The 24,551-nt window shown below is 51.3% G+C and overlaps 1 protein-coding gene across 1 annotated transcript; it reads left to right on the forward strand.

Annotated features, from left to right (window-relative positions):
* The first annotated feature begins 898 nt into the window (after positions 1–898).
* On the forward strand, positions 899–24,304 carry MEX3D (mex-3 RNA binding family member D). The gene is made up of 2 exons (XM_072601564.1): positions 899–1,586; positions 21,785–24,304. The coding sequence occupies exons 1-2, from the start codon at positions 899–901 to the stop codon at positions 23,095–23,097; spliced, it is 2,001 nt and encodes a 666-aa protein (XP_072457665.1). The 3' UTR covers positions 23,098–24,304.
* Positions 24,305–24,551: the final 247 nt, after the last annotated feature.

Here is a 24,551-nt window from a genome sequence, read left to right on the forward strand (position 1 = left end):
GCCCGCCCCGGGCCCCGCCCAGCCGCGCCGGGCCGCCTCTCCGCGGACATGTGGGACGGTGCGGAGCCCGCGCGTGCGCCGTGTCCCCTGACCCATTGTTGAGCCGAGGGGTGACGTCACGGGCTCCCGGGAAAGGCGGGGCGGGGGGGGGCAGCCGGAGGAGGAGGAGGTGGAGGAGGAGGGAGCTTCCAGCCGCCGCCGCCGCCGCGCTGCCCACCGCCCTGCCCACCGCCGCCGCCGCAGCCCCCGCGACCGCCGCCGCTTCCCGCCCCGGCAGCCGCAGCCCCGCGTAGCCGCCGCCGCCGCCGCGACGAGCCCCAGCCTCAGCCCCAGCCCCAGCCCCAGCCCCAGCCCCAGCCCCAGCCCGGAGCCAGCCCGCCGGGCAGCGGCCGCGGTAGCGTCGGCGGCGTCGGCGGCGTCGGCAGCGGCGGCCGCGGTAGCGTCGGCGGCGTCGTCGGCGGCAGCAGCAGCAGCGGCGGCCGCGGCCGCGGGCGCAGCTGAGCCTCCCGCCGCTCCCCCGGCCTCCTTCTTCCCCCCGCTGCTGCTGAATGCAGGCGGCCGGCTGGAGAGGAGACAAAGGAGGAGGAGGAGGAGGCGGGGGGCGGCGGCAGGAGGAGGGGGCGGCGGCGGCGGCGGAGGAGGAGGAGGGGGCGGCGGCGGCGGAGGAGGAGGAGCAGCGGCGGCAGCAGCAGCCCGGGGAGCGGCGACAGCGGCGGCAGCAGCAGCTGCAGCGGCGGCAGCGGCGGCGAGAATCGGAGCCCCGAGTCCTGCTCGGGCCGCCGGCCGCCTCCCCCCCGAGGGCCCGGCTCCCGCTGCCGCAGCAGCACTGGCCGCGGCGGCGGCAGCAGCTCCGGGGCTAGCGAAGCCCGGCTCCCCGCCGCCCTCCCCGCGCCCGGCCATGCCCAGTTCCATCTACCAGCCCGAGGGAGGGGAGGCGGCGGCGGCGGCCGCGGCGGGGCCGCCCCACGGCGGCGGCCGCGGGATGCTCAGCCCCGGCCCCGGCCCGCAACAGCAACAGCAGCCCCCCGCACCGCCCCCGCCGCCGCCCCCGCCACCCCCGCTCCCTGACCAGGCCGCCGAGGGGGCCGCCCCGCCGGAGCAGGAGGAGGCGGCCGCCGCCGCCCTGAGGTTCGCCCTGGACCAGCTCTCCATCTTGGGACTGGAAGAAGAGGAGGACGCCGAGGAAGAGGAAGAGGAGGAAGAAGGCGGGGTGAACGGCGAGGCCTGCGCCGAGGAGGAGGAGGACGACGATGGGGAGGAGGAAGACGAGGCGGCCGACGGCGCCCTGGAAGACCTGGACCCCGCCGCCGGGCCCGGGCTGGACGCCCCCGGAGGGGTGGCCGTCGGGGCCGGGGGCGTGCTGGGAGCCCTGCAGATGCTGGACGCAGACGTGAGCCCCCCGGCCTCCAACACCACGTCGCCGCCAGATGTGTTCAGCAACTTCCACCACCACCCTCACCTGAGCCACCACTCCATCCTGGCCGAGCAGATGAGCGTGATCGGCAGCCGGAAGAAGAGCGTTAACATGACCGAGTGCGTCCCGGTGCCCAGCTCGGAGCACGTCGCCGAAATTGTGGGGAGACAAGGTAAAGTCCCTCCCTGGCCTCGGCCGGGCCCTCCGCCCCTCCCCCGGCGGCGCCCGAGGTCCCTTATTCCAGAAAGTGACACTAGCCAAAGTGGCTTGACCGCCCCTAGCGTGGAAGTTGTACCACACTGACGTTCCCTTTAGAATCGGGGGCATGGAAGTGACAGGGGGCGTAACTCTTAGGGGGGCCCAGGACGGCCCCCTGGCAGTGGAGTTGGGGTTCAGCTTTGGTGATCTTAACATGACAGGCGCCCCCAATTTAGGACGGGAGACCTGGGCTCCCCGGGAAAGATGTGCACATTTCCCCCCCCGCCCCCCCCCCCCCCCCTTTACTGTATCTGGGTCACTCTTGTTCCCTTTGTGCAGTGCCTGGAGAGTTTAACTTGGCAGAAGCCCTCCTCTCACCCTGCCAGCCTTGATCATCTTCCTCCCACCCCTCCATCCCCTGTCCTTAGCCCTGGCTTCCCTCCACCTTTTGTCTGCTGCCTGGGCTTGGTGATTCCACCTCGGGGACCTTACCTCTTTAGCTAAGGGACCAGCCGAAGTTTGAGATCATGTTAATGATCTGGAGAAAGGGAGTTCCAGGGGATGAGTGGGAGAGGAGAGGAAAGCTAGGTTTTGTTCATTTTGGGGCTTAAGGGCCCCCCCTCTTTTTTTTTGGAGAAATCCTTGTAAATCGAATTCTGTCAAACTGATTGAGATGGGGAGGGGTGTCATCTCCCGCTTTGCAGAGAATCAGTCACAAAGACCACTTAGATCTACGGTCAGGGACGCTACAGGGATAATAAGGGTGTGTGTGTGTTGGGAGTGGGAGGGTATTGATGTTTTGGTTGAGATCTTGGAGCCTGTATTTGATATTCCAATTGGGGTTGTAAGTGGTCCCAAATGTATCGATCTGATAAGCAAGTGGATATCTGGAGTGCGGTGCCTTCACCCACCCCCACCCCCATACCCACCCCGCTTCGGACAGCCCCTGCTGGTGAGGAAGAGGGGGTGGTCTCCATTCTATCCCGGGCTAGAAGGCTGGGGCCGGCTCTATTGTCGGAGGGGCCTGGGTGGCTGGCTGCCCTATTGTTCCCTTTGTTAGAGGACCATGCTGCGATTAGCATGGTGACATCAGGCCCAAGGCTTCCCATTGGTGGCTGCTCTGCCCTGAGCCAGCCCACTCCCCCCCCTCCCGACTCCTTCCTAGCTCCACTCAGCCCTGGCCCAGCCCAGCCTAGCTTGGCTGCTGGTCTCAACTTTCTCTTCCCCCTTCCCGAACCCCCCTCCCCCTGACTCCCCACCTTCATTCCCTTGCCTAGCCTAGCTCTTTCTTTGTGACTGGGGGGGGGCGGGGAGCGGGCATTAGGTGGGGGGGAGGCTGGTTTGGGAAGCAGGGTGGGGCCAGGTTGGCTGCATTGGACTTGGAAAAACTGCCTGACTCCCTTTCTGCCGTCCATTGTGGCATTCCTGGTCTGGGATAGAATTCCTGAGGTCAGGCTGGTCCCAGTCTAGCTTGTCTGCTCATTATCTCCCAGGGGAGAACAGGTTTATTGCTGTGTGACTGATGAGGAAACTGAGTCCCATATGGGATTATAGGATGTAGAGCCTTTAATGATCATTCAGTCCAGCTCCTTCATTTGACATATGGGGAAACAGAGGCCAAGAGAGAGGATGTGATGGAGTCTGAATTTGCACCCAGGTTCTCTGCCTTTCCCAATCTAGAACCCTTTATTTTATTTTTCATCTAGCTGGTATTGGCTGAGTTTGGCTTCATTTCTCCTTGAAATCATTTGCTCCCAATGTGCCAGAGTGGAGGAACGCTGGGCTTGGGATCAGCTCCTTCCTTGGGAGCTAGCTTTGGTCTGGCTATTGGGCTCGTCGATTATTCTCCTTCAGGTTCAGTTTCCTGTAGCATCTGGCTGAGAATAGGACCCAGCTCCCCTGGTTGTTGTGAGCTTTCAGTGGGATCGTGGATGCTGGTTCTGTGCACTGCCCTGCCACTGTTGCTACCATAGCTGGGTCCAGTTATGGCTGCTTGGTTGGTTGCTAGTTTGGATTTAGGAAATCTGGTACTCAGGGAGATGTCTTGGCCAAGGTCAGGCAGAGGATGGAGCTCCTATCTGTGGAGTGTCTTTAGTAGCTTCTCTGCCCTCAGCTCCTGAGTGGTTGGGGCCCCACCCTAGTGGGCATAGGGGAGTCATCTGGCATGGAGCTCATTGGAGTGATCTGGGCTGAGTACATGGGGCCCCTGTGCCTCTGAGCTCTCTCAGGACCCCTGGGAGCTGGATATCCAGGCCCTTTCCCAGTCAAAGGATCACTGATCCAAGAGGTGGAAGGGACCCCAGAGGGCCAAGGTCACCCAGATCACAGGCATCAGCAGAGTTTGAACTGAGTCAGTGTTTTCAGGGCCAGCGCTGCAGCAGGTGAATTCAAACCTAACACAAACCATAGCCATTGCTGGCCACTGCCTAAATGACCTTGGACAAATCACTTTTCAATTAGACCTCAGTTTCTCTGTCATGGAGATTTGTCCAAAGTCACTTGAGGAGTCCTAGTAAATCTGGGAGCAGACCCTTGAAGGCCCAAGTTCTTTTGGTATCTTGGCCTCTGGTGTCCTAGAAGCTGACTGACATTCTTGTAGTAGCTAAAGCCTAGATTTCTATCGAAACACTTCCTCACCCCCCCCCCCCCCACCCCCCTCTCCCTCCTTCCCTGTCTCAGGTTAGGCAGACACGTGACTCCCACTTTGAACAAAAATGAACTTATTCTATGAAAATCTGGGTTTCATACAAAAGTAAATAGTCCCTCCTCCTTCTTTAGTGCTTTACTTTCTACATAGCCCTGGGGGGGGGGGGGGGCCAGGGAGGATAATGCAAGGATTATTAACCCTATTTTCTCATAAGGCACTAAGTGACCTGAGGCTGGATTAGAACGCAGGTCTTCTGAGGCTGACTCCTGGGCTCTATCCTGTTCTCAAGGTTGACAGGGAGGAATCCCTAAATAAAACCATCCTTCTATACTGGAGGAATCCCCATGGGTGCCCTGGGAATGGCCAGCTCCCTCAGATGCGTTACAGGGCAGGCACAATTTATAATATCTGGCAATCAAGTATTTATTAATCCTCTTTATGGGCAAGACATTGAGAAACATTTCTGTTGGGGAAAGCAAAATAATGAGTTTAGAAAGTCTGCTCCCCAGGGTTCCCAATCCCAAGTCATCTCCCTCCCTGGCAATCTCGGGCTTACACCTGGGCATTGTAGGTAACATGGGTTAGGGCTCTGCACATTTCAGAGGGCCCTGGGACTTGGAAGCTCATCAGGCAGTAAGGTGGGGGAGAAAGGGTGGTTAGCCAATGTTATAATTTGGAATGATATATAATAAGTTATAATATATAATATGGAGTAGCATTGTAATCTGGGGCAGTGGTGGGGACACAGGCTCTGCCCACTCTAACCAGGAAGATTTCTTCCTGAAAGAAGGCCAGGATAGGGGCAGTATGATTGGGCTAGGGGGCTGGATCCTGTCTTCCCAAACTGTTCCCTGCCCCACTGGCCTGGCTCCAGAACCGTGCCAGACCCCCACTGGGCCATAGCATAGAGGCTTGGAAAGGTGGGGTGGGGGTGGGGTTCTAGACCTCTCTGTCTTACAAACTCACTGTGTGATCTTTGGTAAAAATCACTTTTCTTTGGGCCTTGGTTTCTTCATCTGTCAAATAAGGATAATCACAGCACTTGCCCCACAAGGTGGTTGTGGAGATGCTTTGCGAACCTTAAAATCCTGTATCTATGTGAGATGCAGCCAGTGCAAAGAACCAAGTGCTGGGAGAGGAGGAGAAGGGGGCTCCCTGACCTTGGAGCCTGGGGAAAGCCGAAAGGGAAAATGTGCCACCCACGGGAGTAAGAGACTTACTCAGACCTTTGTTCTCCACCTCTGGGACTTTGAACTTCCCCACCCTCCCACCTCTGTCTTTGGAAATCCTTGGGTCCCTTCCAAGCCTAGCTCAGCTCTCCACCTCCTCTGGAAGGCTTGTCCTGGTAGACTCCCCCATCCTTAGGAGTGAAAGCCATCTGAAGGGTGATGAGAAGCAGGGAAACTTTCCTGTAGAGGTGGCATTTGAGTTGGGCCCTGAAGGGTGGAACTTGTTTGCCTTTTGGAGCGAAGAAAATAAACATTTATTAAGCACCTATTGTATGCCAGACACTGCCACGCAATTTATAAATATCTTATTTGATAATTAGGGGAGAGGTGGAATTTAAGGACTGTGGAGACCAGGCCTTTGATGCTGTGGCAAAGGAAGGGACCTCAGGATTGTCATTTTTCAAATTTTTAAAAAATTTTTTATGAGGTAGTTGAGATCAAGTGACTGGCCCAGGGTCTCACAGCTAGTAAGTATCAAGTATCTGGAGTCAATTAGGATTGTAATTCTTTTTTAAAAAATTTAATTGTTTTCAGTTTTCAACAATCACTTCCAGAAGTCTTAACTTTTTCCCCCTTCTCTCAGTTTCCTGCCTGTGTAGGGCAGATTGCCACCAGAATATCCTCTCTCCCCTCCCCCTCCCCCTCCCCCTCTCTCTCCCAGCTCCAATGCCACCTCTCTCAGGAAGTCCCTGGTGATTTCACCTTCCTGGCTTGCAGCCTGGGCATATTGGGAATTCCCCATAGGTATGCCTTCCTCAATGTGTATAATTGCAGTAACAGGCATTGTATGCAGCTTTCAGCTTTCTTACTGGTGTCTCCTTTGAGTTTTTGGGCAGCTACTGCCAAGGGAGGTATAGTGGATCGAAGAAATTGGGATTCCAAAAGAGGGGCTCTGTAACTTCGGGGCTTGTCCAGGGTGGGAGGACAAGGTCCTCAGGTTTTCTCTCCCTTGGAGCCTGATCAGCTCCTTAATGAATGCTGCACTTTCATTTTTATAGGGCTTCTAAGGTTTGCAAAGTGCTTTCATACATGATTTCATTTGAGCCAGCCACCCTTCAAAGGTTGGTGTTGTTAGGCCCCTGTTCGGAGAAGAGGGCATGTTACCTAGAGATTGAGAGCTGGAAGAAGGGACCTCAGAGACCCAGACTCTCAGGTTTTACAAATGAGGAAACTGAGGCCCAGAGAAGGTCTTAAAGGGAATGCCTGACAAGGCCTCAGTCTGCTCCAAGCTGCTCCTGGCTGACTTTGGACCTTTGTGTCCCACTTAGCTCCCAGCATAGAGCTCCAGATTACATGCATGCACCCAGCAGGCCATCTGTGCCCACTGGATATACCGGAAAACACCGGAGACCAGGAGACCAAAACCCTAGGCGCATCAGTGGGTAGAGTGCCATCTTAGGTGTGCTGAGGGCACGTAGTGAGGAGGAGGGAGGAGTGAACTTTAAGCAGGGGGAGAGGGGCTATGAGGGGGGTTCCTGGTAGAGACACATGAGCTTGCGTCTTAAAGGGCGTTGTGACTCAGTGAGCCTGGGATGGGATGTGCGGAGTAGGTGGTTCTGGCAGAATGGGGAGAAGCAAAGAGAGGAGATTGCAGAAGTAGATGGTGTGTATGGGGGAGGAGGGAATAAAGAGGGTTCCAGCCAGGAATTGATGGACGTGGCCCTTTTGCACAGGCTGCTTTCATTCCTTACTCTTTTACCTTTAAGTATCCCTAGCTTCCTTCAGAGGCACCTGGGTGGTTCAATGGATAGAGCACTGGCCCTGGAGTCAGAAAGATCTGAGTTCAAAACTGGCTTCAAGGTACTTATTAGCTGGGTGATCCTGGGCATATCATTTCACCTCTGTCTGCCTCTGTTTCTTCATCTGTAAAATGGGGATAATCATAGCATCTTGACAGGCTTGTTGTTAGGATCAAATAAGATGTTTGTAAAGGGCTTAGCGCAGTAGGTACATACTTCTTGCTCAGCCATTTCAGTGGCATCTGACTCTTTGGGACCCCATTTGGGGTTATTTTGGCAGAGATATTGGAGTGGTTTGCCATTTCCCTCTCCAGCTCGTTTTACAGGTGCACCCAGGAGGTGATTAACAAATGCTTGTTTCCTTCCTTCAAGGCTCAGCTCACGAGGCTCCCAGGGAAGCCTTCTCTGGTTCGCTCCGTGCAGCCAGGGCTCTCTCTCCTGCATATACTTGTTTACCGACCTATCCTAGTTGTTGTGTTCGTCCTTTGTTTTTGAAGAAGATCATGACATCAGAGAAATGACGACATGACTTGTACTTGACTTTGTTTTATGTGAGGGAGGGCTGTGCGAGGTCACCAGCCTCACTTTTTCCTCCTGAGCCATCATCATATATCCTAGCAGAACTCCTTGACGGCAGGGTCTGCTTCTCCTTTGATTTTTGCATCATGTGCCTTCCGTGTGGTAGATGCTTGATCAGTAAAAGCTAGTCAGATTGAATTGGCTTCGGAAGGAGGAGGCCAGTTGGAGGCAGGAAACCTAAACCCTCAGACCTGGAGTAGTAATCCCTTCCCTCTTTGTGCCTCAGTTTCTTCGGAGACGAGGTGCTTTGTCTAGGTTTGCAAAGCCCTACCAGTTCAGACAATTCTGGGCTTGAGGTTTAGTGGGCTAAAAGGAACTAATGCTGATTTTGGAGCAGGGGCCAGTTGTGATGAAAGGCACACTTCAGGAAGATTCATTAATTATTAAGTGCTCATTGTATGCAGAGGCCTAATATTGCCAAGGCTGGAGATAGGAAATTTTGTGCCACTCACAGCTGAGTAAGAGGGATACTATACCCAGACACCCATAAATCAGACGTGCCCTGAGCGGTAGGCAATGTTAGAGAGGGCAAAGAAGGGATGCTCGCTGGTATTTCTGGGGTATCTTCTTAGAGGGAGTGTCTGGGCCTTGGAGAATGGGGAGAACATCCAAAGGGAAGGTATCAGATGTGGGCAATGGACAGGAGGTAGGAGAACTGTATCTGCAACTATATCTGTATCTGCACCATATGCATTGGTTGGGGTATAGTGGACATGATGATTTTAGCCGCTCAAACAAAAGGTTTGGAGTTGGGGAGACCAATGAAGAGGCGGATTTTGTGGTCTAGGCAAGAGTGGTCGAGTCTGGGGCTAGAGGAGGGGCAGTATGGGACAAGAGAGAAAAGATGTCTGGGGATGGTTGTGGTGAAGGCAGAGGCAAAGATGGCTTCAGGAGAACGCATTTGAGGGAGCTGAAATAGCTGATGACAGGTGCAGACAAAATGGGAAGCCCCTGATCCAATGCTCATGCCAGGAGGCACTTGGGAAGGGAAAAAAATACTGAATTTAGAGGTGGCCTAAATTCTAGCTCTACCATGTACTGCTTGTGTGGCCTTGGGAAAGTCATTCCTGTTCTCTGGGCTTAGTTTCCTCTTCTGCAAAATGGGAATATTCATCCTTACACTGCTTATCTCATAAGGCCATGTTTATAATCAAATGTAACAATACACATAAAGCAGGCTGACATGGGAGCGATTGGCAGTTCTTTTGTTAAGGGCTCAGCTGTCAATACCCTGTTGGCCATGGAGCATATAGTACACTGTGGAGTAGAGGGAGAGGTGACTCAGGGCTAGCCTGCTCTACAATCAGGGACCTATCCCCATCATCAGTTCCCCCAGAGGGTAACAGGAATCCTAGGTTTCTTGGAGAAAGACCTGGATTCCATCCATAGTTCCCCCGGCCTGCTGAGCGAGCCTTTTCTGTGCCTCAGTTTCCTTATCTGAAAAATGACAAGGTTGGACTTGATCCCCAAGATTCCTGTCAGTGAGCCCTAAATCGCATGCTTCTATGGGCTCCTCTACCCACAAACCTTAATTATTGGAGCATCAAATATAATGCCCAGAAAGTGTGATGTGGTCTAAGGGCATTGGGCTGGCAGTCAGAGGATGGGGGTTTTAACTTACTAGCTGTTGTGTGACAGTCTAGGAAGCCACTTGTGTTCCCATTGCCTCAATAAAATGAAAATCGTTTCAATGGGATCGTCTGAGGTCTGATAGTCTGTGAGAGCTTTGGGAAAGGGCTAAGACTCAGCTCCAGTGGAAGGAATGATTACTTGAAGGAGAAGATGGTAGAGGAAGGAGGTGAGTCCCTGCCCTGGGAGGGAGCATGGAGTCTGATCTGCACTCCCAGCTGTGCTATGGGATCTTGCCCTAGTTCTTTCATTTCTGCTAGAAGAGAATAAACTTAGCCCCTCGTGGAGCCTGGGCCTAGCTCAGCAGAAAAGGTTACTTTGGTCCCCCCTTTAAAAAAATTATATATTCATTTATTTTTAGTTTTCAACATTTACTTTTATTTGGCCTCATTTTTGGAAAGGCCAGTGTGGTTTTGTGGATAGAGCCCCTGGGCTTGGAGTTGGGAAGGCCAGGGTCCAGGCCCCAAATTCTGGCTCTCACTGATATGTGTAACCTCAGGCAAATCCCTCTCCGCTTCAGTTTCCTCATCTGTGCACTTTACTAACAGCAGCAGTTCTTAACCTGAGGTCTCTGGATAGATTTCAAGGGATTCACTGAGAATGACATCTTCAAAATAATTGATTTCCTTTATAATCCTATGTATTTTATTTGATGTGAAATAATAACATCCTTCTGAGAAGGGGGCCACAGGCTTTACCAGACTGATTGCCATTAGGGTCCAGGACACACAGAAAAAGGTTAAGAACCCTTGCCTTACAGGGTTGTTGTGAGAATCAAATGAGACGATGTCCACAGAGTGCTTTGCAAACCTTAAAAACTGTAAATGTGAAGACTGATTATCACCAATCCCTGCTCCCCTCTTTCCAAATTGGAGACGGTTTCCCTTCATCTGATCTTCCAGCCCTGAGTTCAGATTCCCCGTCTCTACCTCTTAGCTGTGGGATCTTGACCAAACTCCTCACCCTCTCTGAACTCCAGTCTTCTCATCTGTAAAATAGACAGTAATAATTCCTGCACTACTTCACCTCCCAAGGCTGTCCCAGGAAAATGCCCTGTCAGCTGTGAAGTTTGGAGAAACAAAAGCTGTCTTTATTTGCTACTGAACGGAGGGAGTGTCTGAGGGATAGAGGAGGGCCCCTGGAGGAGGGAAAGAAAAGCCATGCACTTCCAAGGGGCAGCAGCCTCTTATTGCAGAGGCAGCTGGGAAAGAACAGTCGCTTTGGACTTGAGTGCTTGGGTTCAAATCCTGCCTCCACTGTTCACGACCTGTGTGACAGTGGACTCAGGGAACTTTCCCCTGTCAAATGAGTGGGTTGGTTGGTGGATGTTTTCAGCTGTCAGTCTAGCAACCAGTGGTCCTCATTTCTGGGGGCTGCTGCAAGTGACCCTAGGCTAGGCACTGTGTGGGGAGGACTGAAAATTGATGCGCTTTACTCTTTTGAGGGGTTGGAGTGTCTGGGGAGAGCCCAGCTACCCAGAGGAGCCTCTCTTGTATAAGATAATCAGTGAGAGAGAGAGAGAGAGAGAGAGAAAGAAAGAGAGGGTGTGTGTGTGTGTGTAAATCAGAAGACCTGAATTCCAATCCTCCTCCATCTAGCACATATTAGCTGTGTCATCCTTCTCTGAGACTTGGTTTCCTCTTTTGTAAAATGATAATAATGGATGCACCATCTCACAGAGTGGTCCAGGGTCCTAATTCTGGAGAGTTAGGGTGCATTAGGGTGGAATGGCAAGGCTACCTGTCAGTTCTGCTGTAGATTACTCCACTGGTGTGGGGGATGTGCATCCCCTGTTTTCCCCTTGTGGCAGTCTTCAGTCATGTCTGACTCTTGGTGATCCCACGGGCCTGTCTGTCCTCTCCTGTCCCTAGAAGTCAGCTTTGCTCTCCATTCTGACCCTCAGCCTCTTCGGAAGTCCTTGGGCTCAGGCATTTAACATATCAGTTCCTTGCTGATTTTTTGTGATTCTTGTTCCTCTCAGCTCTGCTTCCAGCTGCCTCACCGTTCCGTCTTGGCCTCATTTACTGGACTGCACATCTCCTAATTGTGGGGTGTCTCTGGTCTGTACCCTCTTCTCCTTTTGTTCACTCTTGCGTGACCATCTCACCATTTCTCATGGGTTCAGTTCTCATCTTGATCTGTCCATCTAGCCGCTAACCTCCTGAGCTCTTGTCCCATTAGACATTTGTAGCTGCATGTCCTGTAGGCATCTCCAACTCATCCTTGTCCAGCACTGCTGATTATCTTGCCCTCTGAATCCTTCTAGTCACTAGTCTGCAGCCTCAGGGTCATTCCTGACTCACTCATCCTCACCACAAGATCTAGCAGTTGGCACATTTTCTACCCTTTCCCACCATCTTTCAGATACACCCTCTTCTTCCCATTCATATGACTACCATCCTAGTTAAGCCTTTCCTTGCCTCTTGCCTGGACTATTTCTTTTTTTTTTTAATTTTTAAAATATTTTCCCCAATGACGTATAAAGATAATTTTTAACTTAAAAAAAATATTTGAGTTCCAAATTCCCTCCGTCCCCTCCCCAGTAGGATAGTAAGCAGTTTGATATGTTAAACATGGGCAATCATGCAAAACATTTCCATATTACTAATATGTAAACGAAAACACAGACCAAGAAAAAAAATTGAAAAATGGTAGTCGTTGATCTGTATTCACATTCCATCAGGTGGATAACATTTTTCATCATAGATCCTTTGGAATTATCTTGGATTGTTGTATGGCTGAGAATGTCTATAGTGGATCATTGAACAGTGTTGCTGTTACTGTGTACATGTTCTCCTGGTTCCACTTGTTTCACTTTGCATTGGTTTGTGTAAGTATTTCTTTCCATTGCCTGCACTATTTCAGTAGCTGCCTAATGGGTCTCTTTGCCTCAAGTCTCTCTCTACTCCAACCTGTCCCCTGCACAGCCACCAAAGTATACCCTAACCTTGTCATTCTTCTATTCGATAAAGTCCAGTGGCTCCCTGTTGTCTTTGGAATCAAATATAAACTTAGCTTTGCATTTAAAGCTCAGACCTTCTAGACCCTTTCCTACATCTCCAGCCTTCTTTCACATCATGCCCTCCTTACACTCTGTGACCTCGCCATACAGGCCCCATGTGGGGTGCTCCATTTCCTGTCTTGGCCTTTGGCATTGGCTGTCCTCACACATGGACTTGTCTCCTTCCTTACCTCCGCATTTTAGAGTCCCTGGCTCTGCTTCCTCCAAGTTTTAAGCTAAGAGCCAGTTTCCTTCTGCTGAAGGCCCTTCCCGATCCCCACCTCCCACTCTTAGGCTACCTTATATCCACTCCATAGAGACATATCTGCTCTTTGTAGATTATTCAGTGAGATACCATTTGTAAAACTCTTAGAACTTTGCCTGGCACCCAGTAGGTGCTTAATCAGTGTGTCCTCTTTTCCTTTGCTTACGTGAATGTCTCCTGTGTTTATGTTGTCTTCCCCGTTGACAAACTCTTCAAGGGTAGTGACCCTTCACTTTTTTTTCATATCTCCAGGGCCTTGCATAGTGCCTGGTGTGTAGTAAACACTTAATTCTTGTTGAATGATTGATGGATTGATTGATTTCCAGAGCCCAGTGAGTAGCTAGCCATCTTGGTCCAGGGAGCCCTGACAAGACTGGATTAGGAGGGAGATAAGCATTACTTATCTGTTAAACAAGGGCATTGGGCCAGGTGACCTGAGGTCCATCCTCCAATCTGCTTTCCTGGGTAAAGCACCGCCAGCTAGTACCTCCCTGAACCTCAGGCCTCTTGTACCAGGGCATAAACAGTAAGAGGAGGTGGGCCTTTGACCAAATCATTGATGAATTGACCAAAACATTGAAGGGAAAGCTGAGTCAGGGAAGGGACTGGTTTGGAAGGGGTGGGTGGGTGAGTCAAGCTTCCGGACACCTAGTCCTGTGTCATCCATGTTCAAAACAGACAAAAGAGGATGTTTGGGGCTTGATGTGTATAATGAAAGTGTGAAAGGCTTCTTGGGGAATGTGGACTTTGAAGACAAGATGGAATCAGGTTTAGAAAGGCAAGGTAGGAGTTGTGTTCATGAACTAGAGTCAAGAGCAGCTAGTGGGAGCAGAGGGAGATGGGGAGCCTTGATGGAGGATTGGGGCCAATCATGGATGGCGTGGAAGGTCCTGAATGACACAGACAAGTTTGGCTCTCTCCCTGCATAGGTGCCAATCAATCAATAAGGGTTTATTAAGAAAGGTGGCTATTTGCTGTGTCAAGCCCAAAAGTGTGAGACTGACGGTGTCATCTCCCCTCTGTAATCAAATTCAGTTCTTCCCTATTACCTCCAGGATCAAATATATTTTTAAGTCAATTTTTTTTTGAGGCAATTAGGGTTGAGTGACTTGTCCAGGGTCACACAGCTAGTAAGTGTCTGAGGCTGGATTTGAACTCAGATTGTACTGACTCCAGGTCTGGCCCTCTATCCATTGAACCATCTAGCTGCCCCCAGGATCAAATATTCTGAAGTCTTCTGTTTAGCATTTAAGACTTCATCACCAGGCTCCTTCTTACATTTTTCAGTTGTGTAATGTACTGCTCCCACAGTCTAGGCTCTATGATACAACTGTATCAGCCCTCTTGCTATTTCTCCCATCTCTCCTCTCCACGCCTGTGCCCTGGCTGTGCCCTACACCTGGGACTGCTGTCCCTCTTTGTCTTTGCTGCCTGGCTGCCTTGGCTTGGCTCAGATCCCATGTGCTACTGGAGGCCTTTTCTGGTTTCCCCCAGGTCCTGGTGCCTTCCTTCTGTGATGGCCTCACACCTATTCTCTCTCTAGCATGAGTCTTGTTATTTAAATATCTTTTCCCCCATTAGACTGAGCCCCGAGAGCATGGACCTTGTATGGCCTTTCTTTGCATCCCCAGTGCTTGGCTAAGTGCCTGACACATGATAAGCACTTAATACATACTGGTCTGACAAGCAAGGATACGATCATGGGATTTAGAGGTGAAAAGGAACCTCACAAGTCATCTGGGACAATTTCCCCCTCCCTCCCAATCCCCCATTTTATAGATGAGGAAAATAAGGTTTTAAGGGTGGAAGTCACTTGCCCAAGGTCACTCAGACTCCACCCCGTCCAGACCTGACTTTTCTTTTGAGGTTTGCTAAGCACTTTGAACATCTTTTGAGCCTCCTGATCCCCCCCACCCAAGAAGCAGGTATCCAGGCTAGAATGATCACCCTTTGACAAAGGAGGAAATCACAGATAATAACGATAGGTAGAATTTCTGTAAGGTTATTACATGTGATAACACAATAACACATGTGATCATCACAATAACTGGGGTGGGAGAGAGGTACTATGATTGTCCCCATTTTACAGGTGAGGAACAGGCAGAGAGCAATTAAAGTGCTTGCCCCAGGTCACACACATTTCGTGGGTGTACTGAAATCCAAATCTTCCTGGCTCCCAAGTCTAGCCCCATCCTCTGCAGTGACTATGCTGGCAAACTGTTAGTGGGCAAAGACCAGAATTGGGGGAAGTGTGGCCCCTGAAGGGTGGAAGGCAGGGAGGAGGGCTTGGTCAGTGGGCGTGGAGAGCAGGGAACACATGGGAGCCACCTTTGTAAGGATAGCCTGGATGTAGCTAGCTTGGGGAGATGCTGTGATCCTGCCTTCATCCTCATGGGGCAACCTTGTCAGCCTCTGTAGCTCTTGGCTGTGATTGGGGGGCAGATTGTCCATGGGCCCTGGGGTTCCACTTGCAGGTTCTTATAGCTGTCAGACTCTGAGTGCCTTGGATTCCATCCGCCAACATGTATTGATTAAGCACCTCCTGTGCCTGGGCCCTTTGATAGAGTAAGGAGTGAAACTGCTTGGGAATCCCTGGGAGGGGAGAACTGAGTGCCCTTGCTTGAGTCCCAAGACATGTACTTGGAGGTTATATCTGTAGGGAGAGCCCTGCCCTCCCCAAACTTCGACACATCCTCTAGGACTTATGTCTCAGGAATTGCTCCCTGGCCCACTCATAGCCCCTTTTCCTTAGGATAACTCCTGGAGGTTGGTTCATTAAGAAAGAAAATGTTGAAGGAGCCTAGATCTGAAAAGAGGCCTAAGGGGGCATCAGGTTCAGGATCTGAGCCACAGCCAGCTTCCTTCTTAATGACAGGAAACTAATACCCTGCTAACATCTACACAGCACTTTTTAAGGTTTTAACAGCGTGCGCGCGCGCGTGCGCACACACACACACACACACACACACACACACACACACACACACACACACACACACACACACACTCACACACTGTCTCTGTCTCTGTGTCTCCCTCTCCCTCAGTTCTCACCATAAGCCAGTGAAATCAATGCTGTCATTCTGACTTTGAGATAACTGTTAGGAAACTTTCCCATGCATTGCCCCCCACTTCCTCCCCCAACCCTTCCACCCACACACCTAAACCAACCCTCCCCAGATGGTCTTATCTTTTTGCCACAGGGCAAAACTTAGATAAGATACCTACTGAAAATGACCTTTAGAGTAACCATCTTATCCAATCCTCCCCCTTTTACAGACGGCGATTGAGGCCCAGAGATACTAAGTAACATACCCAGGGTCACACGGCTACTAAGTTGCAGACCTGGAATTCCAGCCCAGATATTCAGATTATCAAAACAGTGGTGCTGGGCCAGGGCACTCTCCGGGTTCCAGCAGAACCCATAGTAACCAGTGAAGTCAGTCTGTGGCTTGTTGTGTGAGGCATTTCGAGGATCATGCTCCTTGATTTAGAAAACAGCCTGAGACCTGGCCTGCTTAGGGGGGGGTGGGGGTGGATGAGGGGTCCCCCTGCCTCAGAACCTGCAGCGCCTGCATGGTGTGATACCTCTTTCTGTGGGCCCTTCTCTCTGTTGGAAGGTTGTGGAAGGGCCAGGGAGGAGGCCCCTCTGGCCAGCTGAGACAAGTGTGTTTAGATGAAGGAGGCCATTGCTGGCAGAGAGCCACCTTCCCAGTTCCCCTTCTCCAAGCAGCCCTGACCTGACAATCCAGTTGACTGCTTCATTTGCCTTTATCACCTGAGAAGGTGGCAGAGTGAGAAGGGATCCCAGAGGCCATTGAGGCATGCCCACTCATTTTACAAGTGGGGAAACTGAGTCCCACAGAAGGGAAGTGACTTGCTGTAGGATGTGTTTTGTTTGCATTATGTACAAATGAGCTATATACAGGGTATACGTATATGTATATATATATGGTATACAGAGAAAATTGGAAATACTCCACAGAGGGAAGACATTAGCATTAAGTGGGATTGGGGAAAGCTTCCTGTAGAAGGTGGGATTGTAGCTGGGGCTGGAAGGAAGCCTGGAAGTGGAGGTGAGGAGAGAGAGCATTTCAGGCATGGGAGACATCAGAGCAAATGCCTGGAGTCTGAAGAATGGAGGGTCCAGTGGGAAAAAGAGCCAAGAGGCCAGGGGCCCTGCGTCAGAGTACATGGATGGGGTATGGTGGAAAAGCCTTGGGGGTATCAGAAGACTAGAACTGTATGAGGGTTTAAAGGGCTTTGAATGCTTCAAGGAGGTGATAGGAAGCCCCTGGAGTATACTGAGTGGGGACAGCCTTAGCACAGTAGACAGATGTTAGAAGTGTGCCCGCCTCACAAGCCCCCAACAGTGAAAATGTGCTCACCTTAAACAAAGAACACTACCTGTTGGGAAATCAGGAAAGCTTTTATTCATCTTTATGTCCATTCCCCCTGAATGGACAGGTAGCCTCCCCAGTAAGGTTACAGGATGACTACAACATGTTCAGAAAGATGGGGCTTCTTATATAGTTTTCTGAACTTTGGATCTCCCGTGATACTGTCCCTTGGCCATGTGACTCCATGTTCTCCTCTCTGATAGGCCCTTCCTCACACAGTTCCTTGGGCCTGGGCATTAGTTTCTGACCTCTAACCTGTCCGTGCTAGGTCACAACCCTTATCACCTAGGAATGTGGAAAGCCGGCCTCAGCCAGGAAAATCTGGCCCCAGATCTCACCTGTGGCCACATGCTAGCTGTGTGATCCTGGCCAAGCATCTTAACCTCTCAATGGTTTAGGCAAACTCTGAGACTCTAAAGTCTGGAGAGGGTGCCAGCATTCCCCCATCCACTGAAGTTATGAGGGCAGTCCTTCATGTGACTGTCCCATTGGGCTTGACAGGTAAATAATGCTGGTGTTTTCACCTCGTGGCGAGAATTATTATAAATGGCTTTAACCATTTATAATATGGCTTTTCCTCCAGCCTTGACTGTGTGGCCCACTGCCCAGGCTCTGAACTGGGAAGGAATCCACAACTCCTCATTGGACCCTACATTCAGGCTCTCTCTGCCACTTGAGGAAGGAGGTGGGTGGCACAAGAAAAGAGAGCAGACTCTGGCTTCAGAGGACCTGAGTTCAAATCCCACCTTGGGGGTATATGATCTGTGCAGCCTTAAGCAAAGCGTCCCCTGTCTTGGTCTTAGTTCCCCTGCTCTGGAGTTAAGATCCAGATTCCTCCATCAAAGCAAAAGCCAGGAGGAATTCCATTAATTCAGTGGCATCTGAATCAGGCCAGATGCCAATCTTTTTTCCTGTCTGTGGCTTTTTGGGGTACACAGAAAGCCTTTTTTTCACAACAATCCCCATTTAGGCAGACAGTGCAAGTGGCATGATTCCCATTTTACAGATGAGGAAACTGATTCAAAGGACCTGTCTCAGGTCAGATGACTAATTACAATAGTGTTTGTAGAATGCTCTAACCTTTGCAAAGCACTATACACAAATTCTCTCATTTGATCTTCATAACAACCCTGGGAAGTAGATGCCATTTCACACACCACCACCCCCCCCCCCCCCCCGACACCCCCATTTTACTGCAGAGCAAACTGAGGCAGACAAAGGTTAAGTGATTTGCCTGGGCTAATGACAGAAATCAAGGTCTCAAGTCCCCATCTTATGGTCCCAGGCCAGTGTTTTTAATCCAGTAAAGCAGGTGAACCTTTCAACCTTGTTAGAAATGATCCCCAAATGAAATGTCTTCACTCCAGCCTTATTAAATAGCGTTACTTCCCCCCATCTTCCACCCCACTCTCACTGGGGGAAATGCAAGGTTCGGGGCACATCAGCATCTGGTGCTGGGTAAGCTTTAAGGCTGAGAACACTGAACCAAGAATACCATCCCCCCACTCCTCAACCCCCTCCTGAGAAAGGCTCTCAACAGACAGGCCCTTTCAGCTGGGGACTTTACCTTATACTTCACTGAAAAAAACTGAGCCCCTTCAGGAGAAATCCCTTCTTTCCCTTTCTCCTTATCTCCACCCTCAGATGTGTTCTGCCTCATCCCCTTCCCCCAGTCTCTTTGCTAAGACATCCCCTCTACACACACAGGTGATCCCATCTTCTCTTCTCTAGCAGGCTGGCTGGTCCCTTATCTAGCATTTCTCTCTAATCTTCCATCTTTCCTAACTCTGGCTTCTATTTACTCCTGCCTATTAATTCACCTACGTTTCCCTTAATACTGAAAAAACCCCTAACCCTGAATTCCCATCCCTACTAGCTTTGCTCTATATCCCTCTTCCCCTTCCCTGCCAAACTCCTTGAGAAAGCTATCTCCAGTGCCTCCGCTGCTTTTTTCCTTCCTCATTGCTTAACTCCTTGTCATCTGGCTGCTAGCGTCATCGTTAAATTGAAATTGTTCTCCCAAGTGACTAGTGATCTCTTCGTTGCCAAATGCCATTGCTTTTTCTCCTTTTTCTAGAGCTGTCTCTAGCATTATAGAGATCACCCTTTTCTGGATGTGCTCACCTAGGTTTTCTCCTCTGGTTCTCCTTCAAGTCTCCAGATGGATCTTCCTCCAGGTCCTGCTCAGGTCCTGGGCATCTTTTGGGTCTCTGTTCTTCAATGGGAGACATCAGCTTCCTTGGAGTCAGTTCCCAGACCTCTCCCTCCGGCCTCAACCTCTCTCCTTATCACATCCCACCAGCTGCCTCTCCAATACCTCACATTCCATCTACATCTCAAAGTGTGTCCAAAACAGAACCCATTCTCTTCTCTCCTGAACACTTCCCTCTCCTAATTTTTCTCTTGCTATCTTCTGTCACCCAGGCTCCCAGTCTAGGGGTTATTCAAGCCCCCTCTTACCCTTCATGTCCAGTCTGTTGAAAGGTCTTGTCTCTTCTTGCATGAAGTCTTTAGGATCCATGTCTCCTTCTCTTCATTCACAAAGCTGCCACCCCAGGACAGGCCTTCATCACCTCGTGGCTAAGCTAGTGCAATAGCCTTCTGTTCAGGCCTCTCCCTATTCCTGTCCATTCATATCATTTCCCTCAGCTAGCTCACTAATTTTCCTAAATCATGTTCATATCACCCCCTGAAAGAAACGGATTCCCTCCCAGATCCAACCCTCTGTTTCCCATTGGGAGCCCCTCACAACTTGTTCCCCTTGTCACCCTTTCGATCTTCTTACATTTTTCTCCTCTCCAGTGATACTGGCCTCCTTGCTGTCCCTTGAACCCAAGCCCCCATCTCCTGATTGTGTTTCCCTTTCCTGGAATGCTCCCTTCCTCACCTCTGCCTGCTGGTTCTCTCTGCAGGAGGCCTTTTTCCTAGGTACACACACACACACACACACACACCCCTTCCCTTTGTTGATCACTTAGAGTTGTCTTCCTCAACAGAATGTCAGCTCCTTGAGGGCAGAGACTGTTGTTTTGCCTCTCTTTGTAACCCAGTACAGAGGACGAGGCACAGGGCATGGTGTTTGACACACAGAAAACACTTAATAGATACTTGTTGACTGATAGCCAGAAAATTAGCCTTGAGCCATGGAACACAGCATGTCAGAATGAGCAGATCCTTAGAATATAGAATGTCAGACCTAGGAGGGCCCTTAGAACATAGAATATCAGAGCTGGGAGGGCCCTTAGAACCCAGGATGTCAGAGCTGGGAGAGTCTTTAGAACACGTCAGAGTTAGAAAAGTCCACCTAAGGCTGGTTTACTGGACTTAGGGTTGAAAGACCTGGATTTGACTCCTGCCTCTAGCACATGCCAAGTGTAGCCTTGTATAAATCATATCTGTATTCCTTATCCTACAGGGTTGTTGTGGAGGCTCAGATGAGTTTCTGGGCCTGTGATGTTGTTGGTAGAGGAAACTCCCAGGTGTGAAAGTTCATCTACCAATCAATACCTTCTCTGCACCTCTCAGTCTTAGAGAATTGCCTAGAGCAGAGGGGTCATGTATTTCCATTGGATCTCGAAGGCCGGCAAAACTGGACTGCAGCCCAAACCGGAGTAAATTGTAATTGGGACATGTTAAACAAATACAACACGTGCAACGGATGGTTTCACAAACAACGGATGGTTTCACAAACAACATGGAGCCCACAGGGATCTCTTTCTGGTTGTGTTTGCTGGTACTGGCCCAGAGCAACGAGAAAGTAGAGTGACTTGCCCAGGGTGACCACTGATATGTGTCAGAGGTTAAACTTGAACTTAGGTCTCTCTAGCTTTGCGTCCAGCTCAGGCAGATAGTAACGGAAGGGACTTGTCCAGGGTCAGACAGCTAGTAATTGTCTGAGGCAAGATTTGAACTCAGGTCTTCTTGACTCCAGGTTGAAAGGTAACTTAGGAGTGCTTCCCAGAGGCACTTTGAAAGAAACTAAGGATTCCACCCAGAGGGTAGGGTCATATTCTAGGTATTGGGGACATGCCTTTGCAAGATTTATAGGTAGGAGGTGGACAGCTGAGTTTGGGGAACAGCAAATAGGCTGGTTTTATTTGAGCTTGTAAGCAGTAGGGAGCCACTGGAGATTGTAGAGCAAACGGTGGATTGACATCACAGCTGTGATGTCAGGAAGAAACGAGAATAGAAGAAAGACCAGTTAGGAGGCTCTTAGTCCAGGTGAGAATGGGCACTCATGACTCGGGATGTCCCTCTGTTCAGTAAGGGCTTAGGATTCTTTTCTGAGGTGAAGGGTTCGAGGCTTAGGGGTCAGCACATATCAATTCAGGCTCAATGTTCTGCCAGCTGGCTGTGATTTGAGAGCCAGTGTGATACAGAAGATAGTGCTTAATTTGGAGTCAGGGGACCCCCCTTCTACAAATGACAGCCAGTCAGTCAGTGAGCACATATAAAGCACCTACTGTGGGCCCATTTTTAAAGCGCCTACTGACATGAGGGCCAGGGTTCTCTGGTGGACTACAGGTCCACCTTGCAGGATTGTTCTGGGATTCATCTCATTTTTGGGGGGATGGAGAGAGGTTGGAGATTTTGGGGGGCATGGGATGGAATGTGAGAGTGTGCGAGGTTGGTAGGAGGTTCCAGAAGTGGGGTCTGATCATTGTTTTTCCTCTCCTGCCCCAGGATGCAAGATCAAGGCCCTTCGAGCCAAAACCAACACCTACATCAAGACCCCTGTGCGAGGCGAGGAGCCAATCTTCATTGTGACTGGGCGCAAAGAGGACGTGGAAATGGCTAAGCGGGAGATCCTGTCGGCTGCTGAGCACTTCTCTATGATCCGGGCCACACGCAACAAGGTGAACGGCCTGACGGGGGCTGTGCAAGGGCCCCCCAACCTCCCTGGGCAGACCACCATCCAGGTCCGCGTTCCTTATCGAGTGGTGGGGCTGGTGGTGGGGCCCAAGGGCGCCACCATCAAGCGGATCCAGCAGCAAACTCACACGTACATCGTGACCCCAAGTCGGGACAAGGAGCCTGTGTTTGAGGTGACGGGCATGCCTGAGAATGTAGACAGGGCCCGTGAGGAGATTGAGGCCCACATCACCATGCGCACAGGCTCTTTCATCGATGCCGGTGCTGAGAATGACTTTCACTCCAACGGCACTGACGTCTGCCTCGACCTGCTGGGCGGTCCCGCGGGGCTCTGGGCCAAGGCACCCAATCCGGCCCGGCGGCCCTCAGCTGGCTTGCGTGCAGACAGCCTGGCCCCCGCAGAGGCCTTCTATGGCAGCCGGGCCCCTGCAGCTGAGGCCAGTCCCACCAGTCCTTATGGTCCCGGCCCTGGCCCCGGAGGCGGAGGCAGCTTCAGCTTTGGGGGTGATAATCAGTCTGCTGCCCCGCCAGCCCCACCTCTGGGCTCTGAGGACTGTGATTTTGGCTTTGACTTCCTGGCCCTGGATCTGACCACGCCAGCTACCATCTGGTCTCCCTTTGAACGCACCAACCCCCTGCAGGCCTTCGGCGGCTGTCCTTCGGTCCCCGGCTGCCCCCAGCGGAGGAACAGCGGGCTCAGTGGTGCCGCCACCCCGCGCCACTCACCTACACTGCCTGAGCCAGGGGGCATCGGCCTGGAGCACCCACTGGCCCGGCGCATCCCCAGCGAGTCAGTCAGTGCCCTCTCCTGGCTCCCGGGGCCCCAGGGCTCTTTGTCATCCTTCTCCAACAGCACGGGCTACTCTTCATCGTCGTCATCCTCCCTGCCGGGCAGTGTGTCAGCAGCCTCTGGCTCCCCTACAGACTCCAGCAGCTCAGAGGGTGCCCGCAAGGCCTCCAGGGACTGCATGGTGTGCTACGAGAGCGAAGTCATCGCGGCTCTGGTCCCCTGCGGCCACAACCTCTTCTGCATGGAGTGTGCTGTCCGGATCTGCGGGAAGGCTGAGCCCGAGTGCCCTGCCTGCCATACCCCCGCCACCCAGGCCATTCATATCTTTTCCTAGCTGCCCCCGCCCTTCAACTGGGGGGGAGGGGGGCCTGGGGCCAGCATAGATGAGAGGAGAAAGGGGTCCTCCCTGCCTCCCACTCGTCCTCCCCTTCCTTCACCCAAGCACCCCTTTCCACTCCGACCTTTTTATTTAAAAAAATGACTCCCAGGGGGAGGAGGAGGAGGAGGAGGGATGGGGGGAGGGGAGAGGAGCTTTGGGGGAGGGGGGCTGGGGCTGGGGGGAGGGAGAGCTGGTCAGGGGGAACAGGGGGAGGTATGTGAATTGGGCTTGGGTGGGAGGAAGGGGGGGGAATAGAAAACCACAGAGAAAAAACCAACCTCCAATGTTTACAGAATAGCTTTAACTTGGACCCCAGGTGTGGACGCTGCCGGGACTAGGCAGACTGGCTGTCCTACAGTTATTTCCAAATAACAGTATTCAGTTGAAAAGTTAAAATAAACAGAGAGAAGAGGTCCAATGGCACTTTTTATTTAGAACACACAAGGGTTGTCTTTTTTATATTTCTAAACCTTTTGGGGGGCGGGTTTTATATGGAGCATTCTTTGCCAGGCTTATCAGTCTCTCCTTCGAGGGCCAAGGGCTCTGTCCGCCTGGTTGCCCACCTGCCTGCAGAGAACATCGTCTTCCTTCTTTCTTTTTTTAAGGGAGGGCTTTCAATTTGGGGTCCCTGGGCAGTGTGGAGGAGGCCAAGCTGGTCCAGGGGTATGGGGAGGGGGGAGGAGGGTTCTGGTGCCACTGGGGGGAGGGGGAGCTAGCCAGGATGGAACCACAAGAATCGGACAGCAGGGACGGGGGAGGCAGTGCAGACCACACCTGGGCGGGAGGGGGGGGCCACTTGGGGTGGGAAGGGGACAGAACTGTCATGTCACAAACAGAAGAAACCTACCTTTTTTTAAAAAGAAAAAAATTTCTCCTTTTGCTGATTATGTCTTTAAGTTTTTATTATTTTTTTAGTTTTATTTTTTTATTTTTTACCTTGTGTATATGTAGGGAATTTATAGGAAAATATGTACTTTATTGAATAAATTTTAAGAACTAAAATATATTTTATTTTAAAGAAAATAACGGACCTTTAACCTTACACAGCTAAAGTACTGATTATATATTTGCTGAGCTGACTTGACGGTTAAGAAAATTGTATCAAGAGTTTTATTTTTTGACTTCAAAGCCTTCTTAATAAAGTCTTTTTACTCTATATAAACATTCCTGCTTGGCTTACTATCTAGGGCATAGAGGGAGAGGAAGGGGCCCTGCAGAGGGATTAGAAGGTGAGGGGTATAAGTCCTCCCGTCTCCTCCCCCCTATGCACCATTCCCACACCCTGCACACTGGACAGTTATAGGGACTCAATTGAAGGAAGTTTAGAAGATGGAATTTTCCCTGACAGAGAGCATAGAACATAGAACGTTGGTGCTGAGAGTGGCTCTAGAACACATCAGAACTGGGAG

Source organism: Notamacropus eugenii, chromosome 4 (assembly GCF_028372415.1).
Source record: "Notamacropus eugenii isolate mMacEug1 chromosome 4, mMacEug1.pri_v2, whole genome shotgun sequence".
NCBI classification, from domain to species: domain Eukaryota; kingdom Metazoa; phylum Chordata; class Mammalia; order Diprotodontia; family Macropodidae; genus Notamacropus; species Notamacropus eugenii.

Bases quoted from the DNA above. Each gene is read 5' to 3' on its own strand.
- MEX3D (XM_072601564.1), top strand. From the start codon at position 899: ATGCCCAGTTCCATCTACCAGCCCGAGGGAGGGGAGGCGGCGGCGGCG. The intron at 1,587-21,784 runs GTAAAGTCCCTC...CTCCTGCCCCAG, and splicing joins CGAAATTGTGGGGAGACAAG to GATGCAAGATCAAGGCCCTT.